Source organism: Pteronotus mesoamericanus, unplaced genomic scaffold (genome assembly GCF_021234165.1).
Source record: "Pteronotus mesoamericanus isolate MK-2021 breed Mesoamerican mustached bat unplaced genomic scaffold, CSHL_Meso_final contig_50, whole genome shotgun sequence".
Classification (NCBI taxonomy): Eukaryota; Metazoa; Chordata; class Mammalia; order Chiroptera; family Mormoopidae; genus Pteronotus; species Pteronotus mesoamericanus.
Genome location: NW_026555186.1, coordinates 34,044,084 through 34,069,463, shown reverse-complemented (window position 1 = coordinate 34,069,463; position 25,380 = coordinate 34,044,084). Strand labels below are relative to the sequence as shown.

Below are 25,380 nucleotides of genomic sequence, written 5' to 3'. Positions count from 1 at the left end.
AAGGTCTTCTTCCTTTCCTAAATCCTTTTCCAAAACCACAATATTATTGTATTACTGTCATTCCTCTGGAATTACTTTCATTTATTTTGCTGGGTTACTGTTTCTCTTGATGATGCTATTCATTTTTAAATTCCAAACTACTCTTTTTGCCCTCCATATTCTTATACAAAAATGAAAGTATCTGTTAATTTACCTCATACTTTAAGAAGGAGACACTCAAATTTAAAAGTCAAAAGTATTACCATATATTAAGCACTGAAGATACTACTTACAATGAAGCCTATGTAATATAGATAGTCTGAAATTTAGTTCTAAAGAATTGCACTTTCTCTAGTGCTGAAACAATATTCCCAAGACCACTTATTACTTGACCACGCATACACACATACACACACACAATTTTTGCAGACTCCTTTCCCCAAACATTCCTGTCACATGACCTTGTTCCATAAATCTACCCTGCATGTCACTCTGACCCCAGCCAGCCTTCTGGTACCAAGTGTATGTCTCCAGACCACATCGCCCTTCCTGTGAGACTGCTGCTGATCTCTCTCTCTCTCCATCCCTCCCCGGTGAGGGCATGGCCCATCTCTTAATTCTGATTAGCTCAGTTAAGACTTGAGCTTTAACAAAACTATCCAGAAGACACAAGGAAAAGTAAAACATAGCCAAGCAACACTTAAAACCGTGCACTTTGTTGGCCTATTCCAGAGGTTATGGGGTCCTCCACAGATCTCTAGGAGAGGTTTCTCTCCATTTCAGCACGTGTGCCATCAAGTTGCTAAAATCAGCTTCCCTCTTCAACAGAGCAAGTTCCCTCTGCCAAATGTTTTCCATTCTTTGGAATCAAGACCCCAGAGAAAATAAACACAATCTTTTCAGAAGCAGAAATTTACTCTAAAAATATAATATTTTGTAAGAGAAGAGAATAACATCTACTTTTTAATACAGAGCAGCTCAACTCCTTCTTTTACAAATTCTCCAAAGTGTAATAGGAGCTTGGTCTTAGACACCCTAGAATGGCTCCTGCAAAAACAAAGGAGGAAAATCTTCTCTGAAAGATAAAAGCATATCTCTACCCAGAGAAATAAAGTGGGCTGGCTGCTTTAAAATATCAATCTCCCTTCCCTCTCTTCCCTTTCGCCATGTATGGCGATAATGCTTCAATAATACTGGGGTTTAGTCTCAGAGAAACTTGTTACGCATGTGTGTAACTCGACTCCAATGCTTTTGTTTACCCCTAATTATGAAACAAGTATTGAGTACTGAACTTGATTGAGATCTCAAGCTAAGGAGTATTACATTTTTTTTAGACATGTAAACCAGAGAACACAGCCTCAGGACCAACTGGTGTTCAGTGTGGCTATGTTAGTGCAGAGCTGAGGCAGAAAAATGGCTGGCAGGGCAACTATCACATATTTAATGTTCAGTAGTTATAAAGAAGCAACAAAAGACATAACATCATAAAAGTACACAGTAAGATGCAATGGAAAAAAAAACAACAAAACCCAACGGAACTACTGTGGTACTTCCAGACTGTAATGTAGCATACCCTTCCTCTGACTAATATGAACTAAGTTATTCTCAAAATTTCCCTTTAAAAAAGCATCTAAAAACACTCTATCAATTAGGAATTCAGCAGGAGACAGGTGACACAATAAAATTGGGTAAATTGAAGAGGGTTTAATAACGGAACTATGTACAAGGATAGAAAGCTTAAGGGAAGCGCGACTTACAGCGCAGTACCCCCGGGCCAGTAATAGTGGAAAGCTCGGACTACCCTGGATCGGAAGGGTCAAGGTGAGACAGCAGCAGTGAAATCAGGAGGCAGAGAGGTCTACGGGGAGATGACAGCCTGCTAGGAGCTAATGACTTTGCTATAGGGACACCACCAGCCTGCAGGAGTGAGAGGGGGCCAAGGGGGCACAAGCATTGCCATCTCTTACCCTGATTTCCTGCCTTGCTTGCTCCCCATAGCTGAACCCAACAGCATCAATCTGTAAAGTCAATTTATAGGGCACAAGCAGGAGGATAAGGGTGGAGACCGTATCTGGAGGGGCAAACCTATGTTCCACTAACATAGCCTTGCTGGTCTTCCATTTCTGCCTTATATACAACTGCTACAAGGGCCCATGCCTGGGTTTTGATTAAAAACTGAACAGGAAGCCGAACTAGTCTAATTAAGAGAGAAAAACTAAAACTTAAATTTAATGGTTGATTCATTTAAGATTTCTAAATCAATTCCTCCGTTCTTAAGCACATAATTCCTACGACAAGTGTTCCTTTTCTTCCCCCATTCAATGCACTTTGCTATGTATATAAAATTAGATTTTATTTCACAGTTAATAGGTTCTGAAGAATTCTGAGCTGGTGAACGTCAGGCTCTGATTTGCACATTTGAAAGCATACTCTATAGTAGTTCAAAAGATTATTTTGAAAGGGCTGCATGTAGAGATATTAATACTGTATGAGCTATTGAAGAGAGTGGACAAGAGAGGATGATTGCTATGAGAAATTTTTGGAGTTAAAATTAATAGAATTGGGTGATTGATTGCATATGGGCTATAAGTTAGGAGATCAGAATGACTTTTTGACTCCTAGATTTTAAAAAAAGATTTAGATAGCAGGAGGGTTGAGTAACTGTTCAATTTGGGACATACAGACTTGAATGTAAACATGAAATCCAACAACTGAGTATATACTCATAACACAAAAGAAAGAGATAAGGAAGATACCATAATGTAGAAAGTAGTTAAGGCCATGGTTATAAGGAATCAGGTCAAGATGGAGAGTGGAACAAAGAGATGGTCAAAAATGGAAGCTTTAGCAACAGCATTTTGAGAAACCAGATTTCTTCCTGCTTTAGTGCCATTGCTAATCTTTCTGATTAGATTGTAAAAGCCACTGAGGACAGGGACTTAGACTGTCTTGTTTATAACAGTATCCCCAATATCTAGCACAGTGTCTGGCACAGGGTAAGTACTCAATATATATTACAGAATGAACAGTGAATCCGATCTAGCTAATGGGAAAGGGTGATCTGATTTAGGAACTGTAGTTATTCAGAGATCAATTCTCTCCCAAGGATTCTCTTGCCTATACCTCTTTAGGGCTCCCCACTGAATGTGAAGTTCATTTTCCTGGCTGGCTGTTGCTGGGAATTTACAATATCTCTCTCTCTCTCTTTTTTTTTTTTTTTGCTTCTGTTTCTCAGTTTTTGAATTTGTCTTAATTCTTGCATTTCAAACTTTATTTCAGGTCTATGCTGTAAGAAATAGTAATTTTTAACCATGCTGTTTTATTCAGTTTTTCCTGCAGAGAAAGCTTTTCTCACTTGTAAAATCAGAGGTCCATCCTAAGCTGGGAGAGTAATTATTGCCAACTGACAGAACACATGTTCATAAACATGGGTGGGTAATGCACTAAGAATCTGAAAGTACTTTACAGACTGTCTGTCCTAAAACAGTGGTCTCCAAACCAGGGCTGCTTACCCTGGGAATACCCCAGACTCTTCAAGGGGTACATGGGAACGTGAAGGGAAACACTTTCCAGAACTTCAGCTTTTATCTGGCTTCTTTCCTAAACTCATCCATGGAGAACTGTGTATGTGGTGGAGGCTGTCGGTTCTGCATTGCATCTTTGTTACACTGGTCAAAACTTGAGCTGCGTCAGCAGCATCTGGAGTGACTGTGAAAACCCAGATTGCTCTTCTGATTCCCCAGATTTCTAATTCAGTAGGTGGCTTCTGAGGATTTGCATTTCTTACAGGTTCCTAGTGATGCAAATGCTGTTATTTCAGGGAACGCACTTGGAGAAACAAGGCTCTAGACAACTGCTCCTGTCCCACTTTATAAAAAACAGCCACCATATCAAACATACCTCTCATTCATCCTGAGTCTCACAATGCATTGCCATAGAATGTAAAATTGTGCAAACAAAAGAATGAATCAAAATGAGTGATTCTGATGACATTGTACAATCAAATCTTTTTTAAGTCAGGTGTTTACAAGAAAAATTTTGAAAGGACTTCATTGAGATGCCAGCTGAGAAAATAACTTTTGATAAACTACTATGTGATTTTTGACATATAATTCAGAAAGAGGTAAAAAAAAATTGAGTGGCATTGCATAAAACTTCCATTTTCATCTACTTATTTATGTGAACAAATTTTCTCAGTGTTTAAATATATAAAAATAAAATAGAAATAGAATTGATGTTATACCATGACACATTCTACTTTTAAGTAATATTTACTAATGGAAATGCAAACTTGGGATAGAAATAGCCTTAATCATCTCATTGAGATATACTTCTAATAAAATTTTACAATTGGTATAATTATCCTTCAAATTTTGTAAGACAAGATATTGTTTAGATCAACTGTGTATCAATAAATTACCATAATAACTCAATCCAGGAGAAGACTTTTAACTTTTACACCTTTATGTTCACAAGAGAAAATTAATTTTCATATTGATTTACAAAATTGGATATATACATATGTTTGATAGCCTAATCAACAGAAGACTTTTAAGCATATAAATGTATAATGTTTGGATAAAATTCCATGGGGAGAATTGAAAAAAGAAAACAAGTCCAAAAATAAGAAAAGAAAAATATAAAGTATCTGTTAAAAAGCATTTTTCTTGAAGTATTTTTTAAACTGATGATAGTAGGATTCAAATCATTAGGTTATTTAGATTCCATTGAACATATTTAAAAGAGTAATGTTACATGTTTACTTTAGAATGGCAATATTTAAAATATGCCAAAAAATGACATCCTTTATAATTTAATTTTTTAACTTTACGATGAAAAAATGTTGTGTTGACAACCTAAAAAAGTAATGGAAATTTTTATTTTAGAGCCAACATGTTTTAAAAATCATTTAAGAATTATTGCCTTAAGGCAGCAAACTTTTAATCTTCAACAGGGATCATTTGAGGAACTCATATGGAACTCTGAATTAAATTCCAATTAAAATCCAGACTTTGCTTATTCTGTAAACACCTCAACAAAAACCATTTTTGTTCTTGTTTGGCATTTGCTCTTTCTTTTCTAGCTGGGATCCAAACATACAGAAATGAGTAATAATGGGAAAAGATTATACAATCTTCAATGACTCATTCAAAGACCTTTATAAACTTTCAATTTGAGCTTGTTTTAGAAAAGAGTCATTGGGTGAATTCTGGTTTGTTTAGCAAAAGGGAATTGCAGCACAATAAAACGAGGACACACAAATATCAGCACAACAACGTCATTACGGGCCTTTTTCTTCAAAAACCATTTCACTGCATTTGTAATATTAAAAAACATAAAGAGAAACACATTTAAAAAATGTTGATGTTATCACTGAGTCTTTAGCCATGTGATAATAACATTTCTTTGTCTTTTTCTAAAATACCTTTTCTCTTGCGGATTCTTTTCTTGGCAGGCATTTATGAGCAGATGATGCACAAAATCAACTCTGAACATTTATGCACCCTATTACACTTTTTCTGTCCACTTCCAAGCTCCATAACTTTATTTTATATGATTTATGACTTCTGGGCAATTAGTTTAAGGCTAATCCATTTCCTATTTCCTGCATAGTATTGAAAGAATTTACTTAACATTGGCAAAGTTCTATTTGTTATCACATTAAAATGATGTATCCCTCCTTGTACACCCTCTCTTACCTCTTTTCCATCTCAACTACCCTGGAAAGCCACCTCTTTTTAAATAGCCACCAGTGGCAGGGGCACATTCTTCCCCCTGACGTGCAACCTTGCCTTTAGCCACAAATAGAAAACCACCTCTGGCTGACTTTGGGTAGTGCAGGCCTCCTTTAACTTCTTACTCTGTCCCGGTATTCTGGGTGATGGAACATCTCATAGTCTTTATTATTTGTACCCAGAGCAACAAAAATTTGCTTGATGGAATTATAAACATCCAAAAGGGTATGAACAAGTAATGCAAATTAGTATATATTATTCTGGGTCATTTCTGTTTCAAGTTCTGTGTAAAAGATGAGAGACTGCACATTAAAAGAACAAGCTCAGCAAGAAAAAGAATCTCCTTTTCTGAATCTATTCATGCCCAACTTCCTATATATCTTTGACATTCAAAGAAAGAAACCTCAATATAATTTTCAACTCACCTTTGTCCTTTATATCTTCTATGCAACTGCAAAACATGTACTGGATTTTTTCTTCCAAGTTATCAATAAAGATATTGAATAGAATTGGCTGTAAAACAAATCCCATGTGTCTCATCCAATATAAAAATTTATGTGGGCAGAGGCTTGTCTAGTTCATTCTGGGCCAAAACTCCAGAGTCGAGTATAGCGCCTGACATATAGCAAACACTTAATAAACAGTAAATAAATGAAAAATGAAAGAATGAATGGATATCTAGGTGGATAGGAACAATGTTTTTGACATCAGATCATTATTTAGATATGATCATCTAGCCAGTAAATTTACTCTTAAATCTATAATAATTGGGAACAGTATTTTATATATTCCTTGAGACTATTTTGCAGGCTCTAGAGATTACATGCATCTACTACAAACTAATCATGTAACTTTGGACAAAAAATTTGCGTTTTCTACACTTGATCTCTCATCTATGAGAGTAACAGTGGCCCTCTCACAGGCTTATTGGGAGATGATACATGTAAGACACAAAACCTGGTCTTAGAAAGCATTTGGTAAATCTGAGCTAACACTTTTCCTATTGCATGTTACTCTCAGATTTGAGATTAATTCATAGGTATGTAGATGTAAACATTATCAGAATTATTATCGTAATTTTTGCAGGTACATATATAATCACCCCTCTGATAGGCATAAAATAATTTCATCTCGGAAACTTGTACTCTGTGATGGAACCAGAATGTAAAAATGTTGGTGCATATTAGGATTAAAGTTGTAAATAACCAGACCAGTCACAGTATAATAAAAGAAGGACTTTAGGTTTCTTTGGTGAAACAAAAGCAGGTATAAAAAGTTACAAAGATTTTAGATTTTCATTCACAAAAAAAAAACACAATCATTCACATTTTACACTATACATGGTATAATATAAATACAGGAATGTATTATGTGCATTGTAATGAAAGAGGAAAAATGAAAACCTAATAGGTCGACACAGTGCTTTTCTGTGCTCTGGAACACTCAGCGGTGGATTACAGTTAATGCAGCAACCAAGGAAATGTGCTCAAAGGCAGTGTGAATGATTGTAGCTACCGCGGTTACATGTAAGCCAAAGGAGGTTTTGTGAAAAAGAATTACCGGTGGGGCTGTTCCTTTGTTATTTGCAATTCTTATATTGTTTACTTTTCTAAAAATCATTCTAACTGAAATTAGGGAAAGACTCCTAAATGCCTTCTTTCCATTACAGGTTTTTATTTAAACATTAAATTAATTGGATAATAATTCAAAGTCATCTTCGGCAGTCACTTTATTCAAATAAAGGGGAGAAAACAAGTGGTAAGAGACAGGAAGACATTTTAACACATACACCTAACTATTTCTATATATATGCTCCTTGCTTAGAATGGGCAAACACCATCTGCTGAAAGCTATACACTTTTCCACTCTTTTTGTAATAAACACTTGATGCATTCTATCCATCACATTATTTAATCAGGGACAAAGTACCTAAGAATATATGGTTCCAAACTGTGTGAGAGAAGTACAAAGGCCAACACTGAAAAACAGCTAGCATACTATGTCAATTTTCAGGTTTGGGGGAAAATAACATCCAATAAATTAAATCAGTATGGCTTACTTCATTTATTTATGTATGCTTCACAGCTGCAGCATTCATACATGAACATTCAAAGCTTTATAAAAGATTAAAATGGTTATATATACAAATTTTTTTTCTTTGAATGTGTGTTGTTGTTTTAACAATCCCCCACCCTCCAGAGCCCTGGGTCTATATCCGTTTGAAATGTGTTGATCTGGAACCTTGCAAAGTTAGTGTTATGAAAGCCATTAAAAAGTAGACCTGGTTGAGTTAATAATTAGCACTTTGACCCCTAAAAAATGCTCCCAGTCATAGAAAAGTCCTCCATTCAGGCCTTTCTTGTAAGTGAAGAAAAAGGAATGCAGCAAAGAGGAGTTCCACATCGCAGTCCCTCATTCCATCAGGATCCCGTTAGCCAGGTTTCAGTGTCACAGGGAAGCCAACTGCACCTACGGCTGAGACGGTGCAGCGTGACCTACAAGACTTCGTTAGTTGTCCAGGAATAGCCATCCTCAGTCTTGCTGACAGTCAAAGGGCAAGTGAAACCATTTCCAGCCTAAACAAACTACCAAAAGCAGCCAAACCAATGATTAAAGACCTCTAATGCTCCATAATCATCATTAAATATGCCAGAACTCAGTGTGACTTTTCATTTTATATACAGGATTAAAATCAACATTAAATCATCTTATTTACATTGCCATTGGTGCTGAAATGGAGCTTTTTAAATAGTACAGTAGGCTGGTATACATTATAAAATGATCTGCACTGGAGGCAAGTAGAAACTCAAGAAATCAGATAGGCTGCAAATGGTTACTCTCTGCCCTCATTTTCTTTCATTTCGTTTGCTTTCTTTTTAAATGCCAATGCTTTCATTTAAAATGTTTTGGGAGCGCAGCAACCCAAAATGACTGGACAACGGTCCAAAAATCCAGACCAACTGATAATACTTCTTGAGGTGATAGGAAAGGCACAGGAAGTTAGGACTTTGGCTGAAATGATGAAAACACATGTTCGCCATTTTAGGGATCAGCGCCTCGACTCCTGCCACCTCCGGCTCCAGCGGTGCTCATGTTTTGATGTGTTTATTGAATTGTCCTTTGATGAGGAGAAATTTTTTAAGTATTTCTTAGAATAAGTCCTTTGGTATGCAGATGCTACATGGAAGGAAAGAAAAGAAAGAAAGAAAGAAAGAAAACATAACAATATTACTTGCTCCATACCCTAAACTAGCAATACCGCAGCTGAAAAATGTAGGTGCCTAGTAGTTGTTATAGCACGGTTGTCCATTCTTTCTAAAGTACCACTTACGGTTCATGCAGGTAATTTTAGGCATAGCCCATCTTCCATTTCCTAGGCAACGAATAGTTGGAAGGTGGCGTTGAATGAAACCATCTTTGCAGTGATATCTAATCAGGGAGTTGATTTCATAACGAGGTTTCATCTTTCCAAAGGTCTTGGCATTTTCTACAACAGGGGGCTGGCCGCAAGCAACTAAAGAAAAGTAAATTAAGTTATTTCCAAATAATCTAAATATTTCTACCAGTATGAGTCTTCTTTATGGTCCCAATCAAGGATTTTCGTCAAATACAATTACTTAGAATTAACAAATTTAAGTTTTCATGAAAGAAAACAACTAACTATTGAGGCTCTGGGCCTAGAGTGAACCTCAGATAAAGTCATTTTGAGTTGCATGTTATTAAAGAACCATAGTGTCAAATGGTCGTTTTTCTAAAAAAAATTCCACATTAAAAAGCACCTGTCTCATGAGGCCTGCTGGTATTGTCTTCATCACCATCCCAAAGTTTTTAAATTCTTACCTTCACTCAGAACAATAATGAATTTGTAACAATTAACTATTACCATTACCTCCCTAAAAAAACTTAAAATCTATAATAACATCATGGTTCCAAAATATGGACAAAATATGGACTCTTAAGTATTAGTAAAATATCTCTGGTTCTATTTAAGTGTATTTACTCTCTTTTGTCTTCTGTATGAAGATGGGAGAAAGTCAGGGCATAGTATGTATGCTCTGTTTTGTAATTACCTTAAAAATATAAATTTCAACTCTTGAGAAGGGTAATGAAAGTAAATCTTGGAATATTTAGCTATAATTATTAATATACAATGAAAAATTCTAAATATTAACAAACTTAGCAAGAGTAACTAATGAAAAAGAAATAAAGTAAAAGAAACCTTGTAATTTTGAAATTCAAAATGTGGAGCAAACTGATTCAACTGAATTTGAACTTACAGTTTTTATTCAACCTTGGTGTACTTGTTTTAAATGACATATTTAAAAAATTATCTTTTAGTAAATGACTGTGTTTTGCTATATATCTTGTATAAAAATATAATTTAACTTCAATATAATTTCCATAAATGGCATTTCCTATCCAATTCCTATGAATTCTGACACCACAAGGCCCACAAGAAGAAAGTATTATATTCTCCCATAAATAATGCAGTTCTTCAATGAGAGGATGATTACAAGGAACTTTGGTACTAAGATGTTTGGATGTTAACATTCTAATAGTAAAAGCTTATAAATACTAAATGTATTTACACATTCATAAGGCTGTTTGCAACCATATTCTTTTACAATGACAAATTTGGGTTTAACTTATATATTTAGTTCTTCTAATTTATTTCTGCTTAACAAAACAGCTTGGGACATATTGACCCATAGCGAACAAAGTTGTCCTTAAGAAAACACACTTCTAGCATTTCTTTTCATTCATATAAGAATTGTCACTCAGATAGACATAACCTAAAAATAGATTATAAAGTCATAGTATATATGATGACTAAATTAGAAATATTGGTGAATGTATTTGATCTTCACAAATTCCTAAAGCAGAAATTTCTATAATAATATATAATTTAAAATTAATAAAATATACGATGTATGCGGTTCAATGATAACCCCAATCTGGATATCCGTACTAGTTTTATTTTACTATGAAAAGCCTATACCAAGGTCCAAATACTAGCTAATATCAGTTAAAAGGGATAAAATTGACACAGAAGATTAAATATTATGAATTACATAGTTCATTATACTTAATTCTGTGCAATGTTGACACATTAGAAGTTGTCTATAATTGTGAGGAAAGCAATGTACAGATTTCTTTTAAAACTAGTTATATATGAAAGCAATACAGCTAAAATAGTTCAGTGAGTGTGGTATTGGCAAACACAGGCAAATAGACCAAAGGTAGATCCACACATATATGCTTGATGTTTGACAGAAGCGACATGGCAAAGCAGTGAGGAAAAGTAGCTTTTCACTTGGACAATTGGATATTTTTATGGAAAATACTTCACTTGGGTCCTTACCTTGGAGAACGCATGGAAAATCAGTTCTAGATGGTTTAAATATATAAGTATAAAAGGCAAAACTATAAAACATTTAGAACACAGCATAGAAAATCTTTATGATTTTAAGGTAGTAAAGATTTCTTGAGGTAAAAAATGGTTTAAATCATAAAGGAAAATGTAACCAATTGATGAATTCTGTTCATCAAAAAAATGCTATAGGGTAAGAGTAAAGACAAGCTACAACCTGGGAGAAGATATTTGCAAAATATCTAATTGTCAAGGGACTAGTAATCAGAATATAAACTCCTACAAATCAATACATAAAGGAAAGCAACCCATTTAAAAAATAATAAACAAAGAAATAAACAGAAACTTTACAAAAGAAAAGCCATGAATGACCTATAAATTTATGAAATAATATCAAGGGAAAAGTATCCAAGGAAATGCAAACTTAATCAAAAGAGAGAACATTTTATACCCACCAGACTGGCAAAAATTTCATAGTCCAAAAATACCAAAGGTTGGCGAAGATGTGGAGAAACAGGACCTTTCTCACGTGGCTGGTGGGAGTGCAATCTGGTACAACCACTTTAGAAAATAATTTGGCATTTTCTAGTAAATTTGATGGCACATATATCCTATGACTCAGCACTTCACTCCTGGAAAAAACTCTATGGAAACTCACAGATGTCTACCAGGAACATGTTCAAGGATGTCCATAGAAACATTGTTTGCGATAGCAAAAACTTAATGTAACCCAAATGCCCACTGACAGGAGAAACGATAAATAAAATGTTATATAGTCATACAATGAAATACTATACAGCAGCAAAACTGAAGAAATATAGCTACATGCATCAACATGGATAAATATCGCAAACATAATGCCAAACAAGTAAAAGCAAGGCACAAAATACATAGAGTATGATTCCACTTACATAAAGTTTTAAAATGTGCAAAACTAAATAATTTGTTGTTTATAGATACAAATACGTGTGATAATACTAAAGAGAAAAGTAAGGAACAAAGTCATTATCTATGGTTGGAATTGGGGAATAAACAGATGGGACTAGAAAGAACCTATAGGATGTTCCAGAGAACTATGAATAGTATGCACTGAGGTCTTCTTTTAACCACATATATACACATATATATATTTATAAATATATGTATAGTCTTGTATATATTATAATCCTTTACAGGTGTTTAATTAAAAGTAGAACTATTTAGATCTGTATGTTTTAAGATGTCTAAACTATCTGAAAGAAGAAATGAGTTTATTTTATTTTATTTTATTTTATTTGACTTTATTTTATTTTTTGAGAGAGTGGGGAAGGGAGTGAGAAAGAGAGGAAGACAAACATCGACCAGCTGACTTCCGTACTGCCTTCCATATGCACCCTGACTGGGTACAGAACATGCTACCCAAGCATGTCCCCTGACTGGGAATCAAACTGGTGATCTTTCAGTTTGTAGGACAATGCCCAACAAACTGAGCCATGCCAGCCAGGGGAGAAATGAGTATCTTTTATAGAAGTCTATAGACATTTATAAAATTCATGTTATTCCCCAGATTACTGATTATCAAAGAGTTAAATCTATATTAATAAAAATCAGAGAGTAGGGAGAAAAAATACAATGATTTTTTTTCTTCTCCTTAAATGAGGTAGAGGCAACATTTTATAATTTTTTTTCCCCATTGGGAAATGTAAATTGTGATGCTGGTTTTGAGAATCCTATTTAGCTATAGGGCAATCGTTCTCCAACCTGGGGTAGTTTTCTTCCTCTCCTTCCCTCCACAGGAACAGTTGACAATTTCTAGAGTCATTTTTAGTTGTCACAAAGCACAGGAGAGGGACACAGAGTGGAGGAGGATGCTAGTGGCCTGGAGTGCATAGAGGGCAAAGCTGATGCTAAACATTCTGCAGTGCCCAGGACAGCCCCTCACGACCAAGACTTATCTGGCCCCAAATGCCAATAGTGCTGGTGTTGAGAAACTCTGCTACAAAAAATAGAAGAATGTTTGGATCATATTATGAAAAACATGACTCCAAGGACCACTTGGAGATCTGAGAACACAAACATGACATTTGAATAAAGAAAAGCAGTTCATTACAGACTTCTTACATTAGAAACAGGGAAAACAGACACTTGATTGCTATTTTCACAAGTTCCATTGCAGAAGTGCTGAAGTAATGCACGTAGTCAGGAAAATAGCTCATGTAGAAAGGATAGTCACAATAAATTCTACATTAAATCAGAGAACAGCAAAGTAGTCACAAATGGTGGTCGCATTTTAGCTGAGCTTTGTGTGTCTTAGTGTTTTCTTTATTCTAGTAGCATTTCTCGTTATTGGTGTTTCCTAAAATATTTATAGAGTTTGAGTTTGTAGTTTCATTATTTTTATAGTCCAAAACAAATCAACTGGATCTTACACTTTGCATTTGTACTTTGTACTCTTACTTGAGGTGGGTTAAAAGCCTAAGCTTAGACATTAAATATCCATGCTTTAACACCATTACCCATTGCAAACACGTTAAAAATGTGTTTGGAATTCCTGTTTGTTTAAGAGAGAAGTCTATGCAGTGTGCCTTAGAAATTCAAACATACTATATTGGTCAATATTAAACACAACCCACTTTAAAAAAATCAGCTTTCTTAATTTTATCTGTTTAATGTTAACTAAGTAATTCTCCTCATTATGGAACTTACATTACATCTGTTTTTATTTGATTGCATCTTGAAGGCATTCAACTATAGATGTAGGGATGGCTTTTTTATTCTACGGTTTATAAGCATACAATAAACTTCTAAAGAAATGATTAAAAATCCCAAAGCCTACAGAGGCCAGGCAGTTGCAAAGGGAGAGGACTGAATGAAGAAGGCAGTGACTTGCAGACCACGGCCACCACTGAGGGAGGGCACTGGTTCCAGCCCCAGGTCTTCAAACCATGGACATATTTGAACATGGCCAAATAGTAACAGTTGATCTTTTTTTTAAAGTAAAAAACCCAGAATATTTTGTATCACAATTTTGAAATATTGACAACCATTTTTATAATGCTTTCTTCATCAAAATAAACAGATCTTTAGGCCTTTGGGCTGGCTGTTGTTCCTTTTTAAGATACTTGGAGGTAGTTTTTGTGCATAAATACTACATTGTTATCATGAGCACCTGAAATATATGGTGAAAACACTACTGAACACAAACTTTTCAATTGCATTGCAAAAGTGAAATATTCCAGAGTAACAAGAGATCATGTGCATGACATAATCCAGTTTGTGTCATGAAGTTTAGTCTTCCTGAGTTCACTTGATAATGAACATGCAGATTAACTGTACACGACTAATGGGGCAATTATTACCTGTTCCTTTCTTGCAAGTATAGGTGAGATGGTAATTACAGGGAACATCATTCCACTGGCCATTTTCATGCCAAATGATGACAACACAATCTTCTCCAGAAGAAAAGAAGCTGTCTGGCTGGTTGGGCCTCCAGTTCTCATATTGCTGCAAAAAATGGAGGGATAGTCAAAGAGCAGCATTATTATAAGCATGATAGTGGCATTAAATCACAATCAAATGAGAATAGACTACACAGTTTCTGTCTAACCATCTAGCTAAAATGATTGTGGTGGTCAAGAAAGAGACTTTTATAATCTGAATGGATAACATATGCATCTCAAAGCCTCTCTTCAACGATATGCATTTTGGGGGGCAATGAGATATATCTGAGTTTCTAAATATTTAATCCATGCTCAATTTAAACAACTAATGATGTTATTATTATTAATTATAACAGCACTTTATTATAATTATTAATTATAATGAAAGTGGATCAAGAGAAAAGGTCCATAATCATATCCCTCCAATCCACCCTGTTTCTTCCAGCCCTTATGTGTGCATATAATTTATACAGTTGTAATTATAGTACAATCAAATTTGTAGTCCTTCTTTTCTATGTTACCATTATAAAGTACTTTTCTTGGTCTTATTTAATGTGACTTTTGGATCCAAATTCTTTTATTTGGTTAAAAATTTTGAGATATTTGCTATATTTATTTTATGCATTTACCGACCATATCTGTTCACATCATTTTATAGTCAACCTTCCTGAGTTATTCTGTTTTAGATGTGGTCTTATGTACACCATACAGTTGAGTTTTGCTTTAAGATATAATCTGGAAGTTGTTTTCCCTTAATAAGAACATTTATCACATTTACATGTATTGATACAAAAGATAAGCTTTTAAAAATATATCTTACTACAATTATGTTTGGGATTTTTTTGGTTTAATGTATGTTCAGGTTAATTGAAAAGGATTTTATTGATTTGATATTTTTTGACTGGCTACCTTCATATCTCTATTTTTAGATGGCATTTATGGATTCCCCACTCTGACCAATGATACAGAACTGGAAATGTCTTTTGTCTTCCATCATCGCAATACATAATACATGGCATGTATTATTCAGCACCTACAATGAGTGAAGCCCTCTTCTAGCTTCTTGTTATGCATTACCTCTTGCAACAATCTAACAGGATTGGAAGTATATTCAACCTTAGAGATAATAAGCAACCATTGGTTTATGTTTAAGTTTCTGTTTAAAATACTCTGTATCAACCATTAATTATAAGAAAAACACAGCCACTATCCCTATTTAAAAATAACAAACACTATGAAAGTAATATTGAACTATAAATAAGAGTCCACTTTCATAGTCTTGGGTCTCCTAACTAGAAAGTGGTATGGGACAATTTTGTTTATTCAATGCATTTCTTGCTCAACTTGAGTATCGCTTTCCCACCATGCTTTGCCTATTGTGGTTTTACATAAAAAATAATGCTAACAAGACAGTTTTGACAAACTTCCTTCACATGGTAGAAATATAGATTCAGAGTTATGTAACAATGGCTAGTATGACTATCTTTTTTGGGCCTACAGATAGACTCAGGGGTATTCAACCTTTGGCATCTCTGGGCTACACTTTAAGAAGAATAGTTGTCTTGGGGCACACATTAAATACACAAACACTAATGAAAATTGATGAGCAAAAAAAAAGGTTTTAAGTAAAATTTTATGATTTTTAAGTAAATATTTCACGATTTTGTGTTGGGCTGCATTCATAGCAATCCTGAGCCGTATGTAGCTGCAGGCCATGGGTTGGACACCTCTGTTAGTCTTTTCTTAAATGAAATTTAGTCTGTGATTTGAAATGAGTGAAGAGATTTTATCTGAGAAATTTAAAGTCAGAGAAGAAAGAACTATATCTAAGAATTAAGTCAATTGTTCCCAATTCAGAGAACAACAACAACAATAAAATAGTCCTAATATTTATTCCCAATAGTACCAGGGTTACATTTATGTCTTTTAAAAATGTATAATAAATATACCAGAGAATATCTATAATTTTTCTTTCTTCTCATGGTTTTCAAAACTTTCAAACATGGTGAAGAGCTAAGTCTTTGTTAAAATAATTAGTAAAAAGGCCAAGCTTTGAAAACTTCAGGATTAAGAGATCTACTTTTCGTAAAGCTTTCTTTCAAGTTCTCAATCATGCCAAAATTAGGATAGGAGACTAGAGATGTTGACTTTATTTATTATTTATTTATTTTTAAAAAGAGTCTTTGAGAGCAATAAAACTGCAAAGAAACAAGGGAAGCTTAATACAGTTTTGTTTTGTTTTGTTTTGGGTTTTGTTTTTTTTTCAAAATAAAGAATGATGATTGCTTTTATTTCTCCAGTGGAAAACCAAATCCAGAAATTAGATGGACTTACATCCAACTCCAGTAGACTGACTCATACCACTGAGTACCACCAGATGGCCCTGCATAGGAAGCTCACCTAAGTACTCTTTAATTAGCAGACCTCCCCAGACCAGGGATTGACCTTTGCTCTGAACTGACTTTCTAATTATTTCTCTTATTCCTTTTCTGTGCTTACTTCCATTCCCTTATTATCTTTCACAGCACTCCTTTAATAGATAATAGTTAATTGATAATAGATAATGGACAAGGAAATGGAGCAAGAAAGCAGGGATACAAAAGTCATATTCAGTCTGTTGCTGATGTATAACTAACTTGTCTTAAACAGATGCATTAACATAGGATAAAATAATAAACAAAAAATAGGAAGGTCTTAAAAATAACAAAAATCTACATTTAATGCCTTTTATGGTAAAAGATTCCAGAGTCCCTCAAATATTTAATTTGGATTTTGGAACATAATACTTTCTAGCTTACTTTTTAATGAACCCTCTTGTAAGGAACCAGGAAATGTCCTCAAAAGTAGAAAATATCCAACATCCTAATAGAATCTGCAAACTGCGCCATGTTCCCCCTTCCTTGTCTCTGTCCACACTGCCCATCTCCCTTCCTTGCTCTTTTTCTTTGTAACACTTATTGCCTAACATCACATATGGTTTATTTATTTATGTTATTTTTTTCTCCCTAGTAGAATGTAATCTCATTGAGGACAGGAATTTGGGGTTATTTTGTTTAATACTATATCCTTGGTGCCAGGAACTGCGCTGAACACATACTGGTGTTGTTTACTAAACAGTCTGCTGACACTTAGAAACAATGAACTACAGAGAGTGTTGCATTCTCCCCTATCCACACCTACCACTCGATGAAGACGTTGCTTGCTGCTAACAAATGATAGGTGAGACAAGCAATCACAGACACAGCCGATGGAAATAAAGAACTTTTCTGGAAAACATCTGGTAATACGTATCAAGAGCCTCAAAAAGTTCCTACCCATGGACCCCATGGTTCTATTTCTAAAATTCCACCCTAAAAATAATTACAGATGTGAGCAATGTTTTATCTAAAGTACTAGTTATACTAGCAATAAATGAGAAACTACATATAGAGTGAAAAAGTATTTAATAAGTTGTGGTATAGCCAGACAAATGCAATATTGTATAATCATTAAATATCCTGTCTTTGTGCAAGGGGATGGGTAATATTAAAGTGTTAAGTTAAAATTAAAAAGGGAATACTGAAAACATACAATGATCCAAATTTTACACATACTATATTTTGCTGGGTATAATGCACACACATGTTTTTGGCCCAAACTTTCAGGAGAAAAAAATCTTTCATTTTAACTTTGGAATTCAATTATTTATTTATATATATTTAGAGACAAAACCCATTATCATATTCCAGGGTATTATTTTGCATATGGATATTGTTATTGCTTTCTAGAGTTACATTTTTTAATGTATATGCATAAATAAAAGAATTAAAAACACATAGATACGGAATTAGTACTGCCCATGTATAATGCACAGCCTTATTTTTCCCTCAAAACTTTGGGCAAAAAGGTAAGCATTATACACAGCACAACATGTACTCTCAGATGCAGCTGTGTACATGTGTGTAAAAGGCCAAAAGGAAATGCAATAAGATGTTATAGGGTTTATATTTGAGTGATAAGAGGCTGAAATTATATTTTATTCTATGTATTCTTACATACTTTTCAGCTTCCTTATAGTAAGCATGAATTATTTTTCTAATTATTAAAAATGAACATTGTAAAAGGATCTATGCAACTATCAGTAAAGGACTTAGAGATTTCTTAGCTAACCTTTTTTAAGTCTAACCTCCACAAATATCACTTCAAGTTACAGTCATTTGACTGCCCCATATTTTGCAGCTGACATTTCCTCCTGGTCTGAACAATGACCATCTCATTTTCACACTGAAATGAGATTCAGATTCTGTGCCACTGAAGTGATTCTCAGGGTGTAAGCTGCCCAGACTCAGACTTCTGGTAAAAGATTTAATTGTTTTTGGTGGGAATTACATTTGGCTTGCAACAGTGATTTAAAATGTGTGTTCTGTGTTGTTGCTTGGCAGAGCTGTGGCTTAATGGTGCAGGACCAAATTTTATGTCTGTGGTTTTTACAAGAATGTCTGATACCCACAAACATGTCACACTATTACCTCATATCTGATAGCTCCATTGTACGGATTTATTTTGGCTAGGATGCTTTTGATTCTGCTCCATGTTATTGCCAAACTGAGTTAGCAAAGGAAACTCCAGTTTTCTGAACAACTAACTCTCTTTGTTTCCTCATAAATGCTTCACAGCCTTATTTAATATCACTTGCAGAGAGAAATAGTATAACAAAATAAATCTTTGACTTTAGGTTTAATAATGTATTTTCTTTCACTACAGTTAAAAGTGAGGAAGCGATCTCTGCTCAGGAAACCGATTCTGAGTTATTAGAATGTTATGGAGCCTCCTTTACATACCCAGTGTTTCATACACACAGAAATATAGGTTTTTGAAATAAGCAGAGAAAAATTCACCACTCCTATGTGTATTTTTTTCCTCTTCGTTTGGGATGATAAGCATAGATCCTTGGTGATCAGCCTTGATCAACCTTCTTATAGGGCTGGATGGGGAAACTAAGAATTATTCCCAAAAGCTTGTATTCCTTGGGGAGAATTGATTTGAACTTCATTGAAAAAAAATTAGTGTTGATTAGACTTTGGCATTTTTGTTTCTGCCTCAGAGACTCATGTTCCCCACCAAAACCCCCAAACTTTTGTTGCCGTTCCCAGAGACCAGAATGAGACTGATGCTGCACCTGAAAAGAGAACCTTAAATTATTTTGCATTTCCATTTCCTTCTGATGGCAGAAAATCATAACATAAAACTCAAATATTGATGTAGAGAAAAAGCTAGCTAAAGTGTAACATTTTCTACATGTTCTATAACAAACTTGCATTTTATTGAGAGATATTTTATATCTAGTATAAAACTGCTTAATGCTGTACATTACGTGATAAAATTGTTTTTTAGAATTCCAGTTAAATGTGCACCACTCTCTATCTGTAAAAAAAGAAAAAAGAGTGGCACAAACAACCATTTCAATTATAATTGGATTTAGTAACTTTTCAGTTATTGTGTTTTTTTCTTTTCCTCTTAACTGGATTCAAGCAGGTCAGCTGCCAAGCACATAAAAGGATTCAAAACACCTCCAGTGAAAATCCACCAGCTACGTAGAGTTTCTCACATGAAAATGGTCTTCACAAACCAGAGAACCCATTTTGAACCAATCCTAATATTGAAAGGGAAAACTTAGAGCAGACTGAAGTTATTCATCAAAATCCATCCAACTTTAGCCCTCGCTGATGTGGCTCAGCGGGTGGAGCATCGCCCTGCAAACTGAAATATCGCCACTTTGATCCCTGGTCAGGACACGTACCTGAGTTGCAGGCATTGCGGCCAGAAAAAACTGATCTGATATTTCTCTCCCTCCCTTTCTCCGTCCCTTCCCCTCTCTCTAAAAACAAATTAAAAAAAGCCTTTGAAAAAAATTTTTAAAATCTATCCAACTTTATAAATACATAGATTACCCCAAATAATCCATATTTTATGGTCAAAAATTTATTTGTCTCATATTAACATAAAAACAAAGAATTATTCTGCGGGTCTTCTGGAACACACACAACTTCCCTGCCTGCCACCTTCATCACTCTCAGAGTGGCCTCAACTCCACAGATCTAACAGGGACTTGACTAATTTTTCTCAAGCAGAAAACCTGAAAAGCTATTCTCTCCTTCTTTGTCCTTTGCAAGTCTCCAACTTGATTCAATAAATATAACAGAGGAAAAATGTATGTAGGGGTGGGGTCTCTGCTTTTGAAAATTATTGGCAATCTACTAAAATCAGGCAGGGTTTACATCCGTTCAAGGTTAATCCCTGATTATATAGTATCTAGGGGTCCCTGCTGTCAATCAGAGATACCAGGCATCTTTTATGTTTAAATTATATACCACTAGGCCTTGGTCAATGGACCTCGACTCTCAGCAGATAACTAGCATTACAAGCATGAACAAAACAAACGGACAATAAAAATGTAATGTAACTGACCATTTCCTTTTTCAGACATAGATAACTGCCTTTATCATAAGGTTAAGAAAGAATTATTTCAGAAACATGTAAGATTTAGAAATAAACCAGGAATTTTTCTTTACTTTGCTTTGTTTAAAAAGAAAAAAAAAAAAAGAATTTGCTTGGGTTCAGCTTTGAGCTCTGCTTTCAGTTAAAGGAAACAAGACTAACCAGTGTTAGTTACTGCTGTGACAGTCATACCCCAGCTGGTCCTTTAGGTGATACAGATATAAGCAAATTGATTTATGAGGACACACACAAATAGTTGGGCAGGGAAAATAAAAGGCTGGAGCAAGGAAGGTTCTTGAAGCCTACAATGGCTTACGTTTATCCCTCAATGCAACATTCCAAAATAGTGTTTATTTTTCCACATCAAGATTTTTAGAAAAGTGTTTGAAAAAGAATGTCAATTCAAAATCAAAACTTGTAGATACAAGATCATACTTCAGCCTCTGCTAGAGAAAAAAATTCCTGAAACATTAAGGAAACTTGAGTTTAAATTCCTTTTATCCACATGTTAAAACTAAGAAGTTTTCAAAGCACTTTTTTTCCTATCCAAACTTAATAACTAGCCGTTCTTCATAATATTTGTCCCATTTCAAATTATTTTCATTACAATTTTGTGATTTTTCTTAGCTTGATTAAATAATTACAAAAAATAATCAATGGGCACTAGCTGGGTCTTCTAAAGAGTTAGACATTCTGTTTAGAATCTGTTGGCTTCTTTTCCTCTCTACTAAAAACAAAAAGAATTTTCACAGACACTAGATTAAATTAAGGTCGTCTTTTTATGAGTCATAAACTTGAGATTTACAACCATCACACAGACACACATGCCCTACACTCTACACAGTTCTTATTGGCACTAGGGAGGACCTGTGAGCAGATAGGTTCCCACTATAAAGACAATAGAGAATAGGCAAATATTTAAGTGATTAGCAGAGTAGACAGCAACAGAACCCTTGAGATGGGAAAACTAAGCTGTGTGTTAGGCAGACTTGATAGCTAATAGAACAGATCTTACACACCAGACAGCTACTGGGTTACAGCCTGAGCAAAAGGTACAAATTATTTCATATTGTGGATCTTTAAGGTTTCTAACGTATAACTGAGACTGCAGATCTTGAACCTGCAGTTGCTAAGGGCCTACTCTGTCTCCCTATGTCTAACTATATTTAGAGATAGTTTTTCAGTTTAGATGGAGTCACTTTTTGTTCTTTAAAAATCACTATAACTTAGATTACCTTGAATGGTCAATTAAAATCTCTATGTTTTAAAACTATTATGAGTGTTACCAAGCGCATTTGAACAATTAATTACACGCTTGTCAAACATTTTGACATTTGTCCAGGGAAGCTATTCTATGATGCAATATATTATCGTAATTTTGGGGAGAATTTACTAAAAATTCAAGTTATAATTGGGTGTTTTTTTTTCCATGAACAGTCCAGTCACCGTTTTCACCTATTCTGCACCCCCACCCAAATACTGCTAATTTAATTCATTGTAAAACATTTTCATAAGAAAACCAAAAAGTCCTTAAGGTTCACATACCAAGGAAACTAGCCAAGGACAACTTTCCTCTGGGTTTATTATTGTGTATAAAGTAAAGATACTGGAGGGACTGACTGGTCCTAATATTTGCCTCAGTTGCTAGGATTTTACTAAACATGTGACTCCACGTGTTGACATCACACTGCATTTGAAAAATCATGTTTTTCACATGTAACTTTCAGGTGTACAATATAAAGCAATTCATGCTAGAGTTTTTTAACTCAAAGCTACAGGAACTTAATTCACTGACAATATTATTCCTATATAGATTTAGGTGGCGATCTGGGAATGCAGTTTTGAACCACAAAACACATTACAACACAGCCACTAGGTGGCGATATCCACCCATCATGGCATTATGAATTACAAACTCGCTATTAACAAAACAGAATTTAGAATACGCCACCAGAAATCATGATTATTTACTTTTGTGGCACAAAAAAAAAATTAAAGAATTATCTGTGATATGTCCTCTCAGTTTTTTGAGGGAAAACATTAAGAGAACACAGCTAGAAGATGGACCTCCGCCAGAGCGTATTTGCCAACCTGATTGCATTCTGTTCTGTTACAGGCCATGGAAACCATAATCTGAATTTTCTATTGGACTAAAATGTTCACCTACAGTAGTTTTTCTCCATTTTGCTTTATAAATTGTCACATGGTTTACAGCAATGGTGAAATCATATCAAAAGGAAAGCAGAATCTGCAATATCTACCTAAAATCCATAGAACAGGGCAGATCATTAACACTTAGGCGCACAAATGAATGTCCACAGTGTGATTCACATTTAGTTTGGTTTTAGGTAAAGGCTTATCTAGAGCAGCTATAAAAACATGACACTAAAAGCTGACTTCCCTGTGTGCAAACTCCTCTTATCACCTGTGCTCCCACAGCTACAAATGACATCCAAATGCAGTCCATGCCAAGGGTAAGCAGATAACCACCAAAGTATAAAAGCAAACTCCAAATAGAAAACACTTTGCCAAGAGGACGGCTTACCCATTTGAAACATGCTGATAAGAGGCCACCTTTCCCTAAATAAAAAACTTAATAAACACGCTGGGTTACCCCCAGCCATTCAGAACACAGGTCAAACGTTTATCTGAAAGAAAGCTAGAAGGACTACTTATAACAGAAATAAAAACATTTGGGAACTTTAAAATGCCTTTGTTTCCTTTAGATGGCTGTGGGACACAATAGGCATTTGTGTGTAATCTGTGGAGGGTACATTTAACTTTGTTTTATTTAACTTGTTTGGGGCAAATGACCTCCCTGCAAGGTAGAGATAGACCCTCTTCTGATCCTTGCACTAGCTTAAGGTTACTGTGGTCTGTGCCCCTATTTATTTATATTGTAAGGGAGGTTATGGTTTTGCTGTTGTCTTTTAGTTGAACAACTGAAAGGAAAAGAGCAGCTTTGTTTTAAAGGAGAAAGAGACGTTTGTTTTGGTGTCACTGCCCGAGGCTGGCAGCCTGGAGTCAGATCCTACAAACATGAATATGCTGAAGGAAGAAAAACTAACTTGGGGTCTCCTGATAGTTGTTAAAGTGGCAACGTGCCCATTCTTTTCCTAGCTGGCAAATCTCTGTACGGAGAGATGATCTGCCAGGTCTTGAGTGCAGCACTAATCTTGTGTAATAGTGTGAGCTCACTGCCCGACAAAGGCAGTAATTATCAACAGCATTTTCCAAAGGATGTGAGTTACTCCCACTGTGAGACCACTTGGAGACAGGGCCCCAGGCAGAGCCCCACGGAGCCACTTGCATTCAATCCCTACCATGAATGGGTGCCAGTGGACTCCTTCACCCGGGCTTGTTTGCACAGGTCTTCAGTCAGGAAGTGCTAACATCCAAATGCAACGGGAAACTGCCAAAACCCATTCAACATTTTCTTTTTGCTTTTGTGATGGTTATTCATTGCCTAAAATTATTAGTCATGAAATTTAAATGTCTGCATGTGATTTTAAAGTTTCATAGAGCATGTTGGAAGAACGTCTGTGAGAAGGAACTATGGCATTGATAAATTTCTTTTTTTTTTTAAGGATAATCTTCTCAGTTATGAAATGATTTTCCAGCAAGGGGTAAATATTGTTCTTCCAGCTGTTTGACCCATCACTAACTATTTGCACCCAAGTAAAGGCAAGGAGGAGATGAGGGTCTTCTGTTTCAGAGCTAGTCTGTAACTCCTTATATAGAATCAGAAGGACTCATGCTTTGTTTCAAATCACATTAAACTGCAACATAAGTAAAAATGTTCATTAAGAGCTCGGTGGTCTTTTGCAGAAAAGAAACCGAGAATTCTTCTAATAATGATGAATGTGTTAAAGGCTGGAGAAACAGCATATGTTTTTCTTGGCTTTTAAGTTAATATAATGAAGCCTGTGAGGTTTAACATAATTAAATTAATGTTGATATGCAGTGTGACTTGTTCACAGAGAAGTGGCATTTGACTTGGAACTAAAACCATACCACAGCTGACACACATCCATCTGCAAATACTTTATAGAAAGCCTTCTAAGATTTTCAGGTAGAAAGAGAAACACTTAAGTTTTGGGGTAGGAGGGGGGTTTGTTTTGCATTATTTCTCTGCTAAATCATGTAATCCTTTCAAAGGAGCAGAAACCTACAAACAAGCTGAGAAAACACCAGGAATTAGTTAATAGTCCTGATTCTCTTTTCAATGTCCAAGACATCTGGGAGAGGGAGGAGGCTAAAACCTTTGTGTTTATAAAGTGTAATAATGATACGTTCCCGCAGAAAAAGAATAATGGTTTATAGCCTGCGATTTGTTACTCCTTTTCTCTGCCCCTTTTAAGTGTCTCTTCCTGGGTTAAAGGGCTATTTCTTTATTGTT

General features: G+C 35.1%; 1 protein-coding gene across 3 annotated transcripts in view; it reads right to left on the bottom strand.

Annotated features, from left to right (window-relative positions):
* Positions 1–7,906: 7,906 nt before the first annotated feature.
* Positions 7,907–25,380, bottom strand: part of VCAN (versican) — a 105,005-nt gene continuing 87,531 nt past the window's right edge. For all 3 annotated transcript variants that reach the window (XM_054578563.1, XM_054578564.1, XM_054578565.1), the window contains 3 exons: positions 14,424–14,568; positions 9,046–9,228; positions 7,907–8,891 (listed from right to left, as the gene is read on the bottom strand). In XM_054578563.1, coding sequence (XP_054434538.1) covers positions 8,764–8,891; positions 9,046–9,228; positions 14,424–14,568 — 456 coding nt within the window. In that variant the 3' untranslated portion in view covers positions 7,907–8,763. The remainder of the gene's footprint in view (positions 8,892–9,045; positions 9,229–14,423; positions 14,569–25,380) is intronic.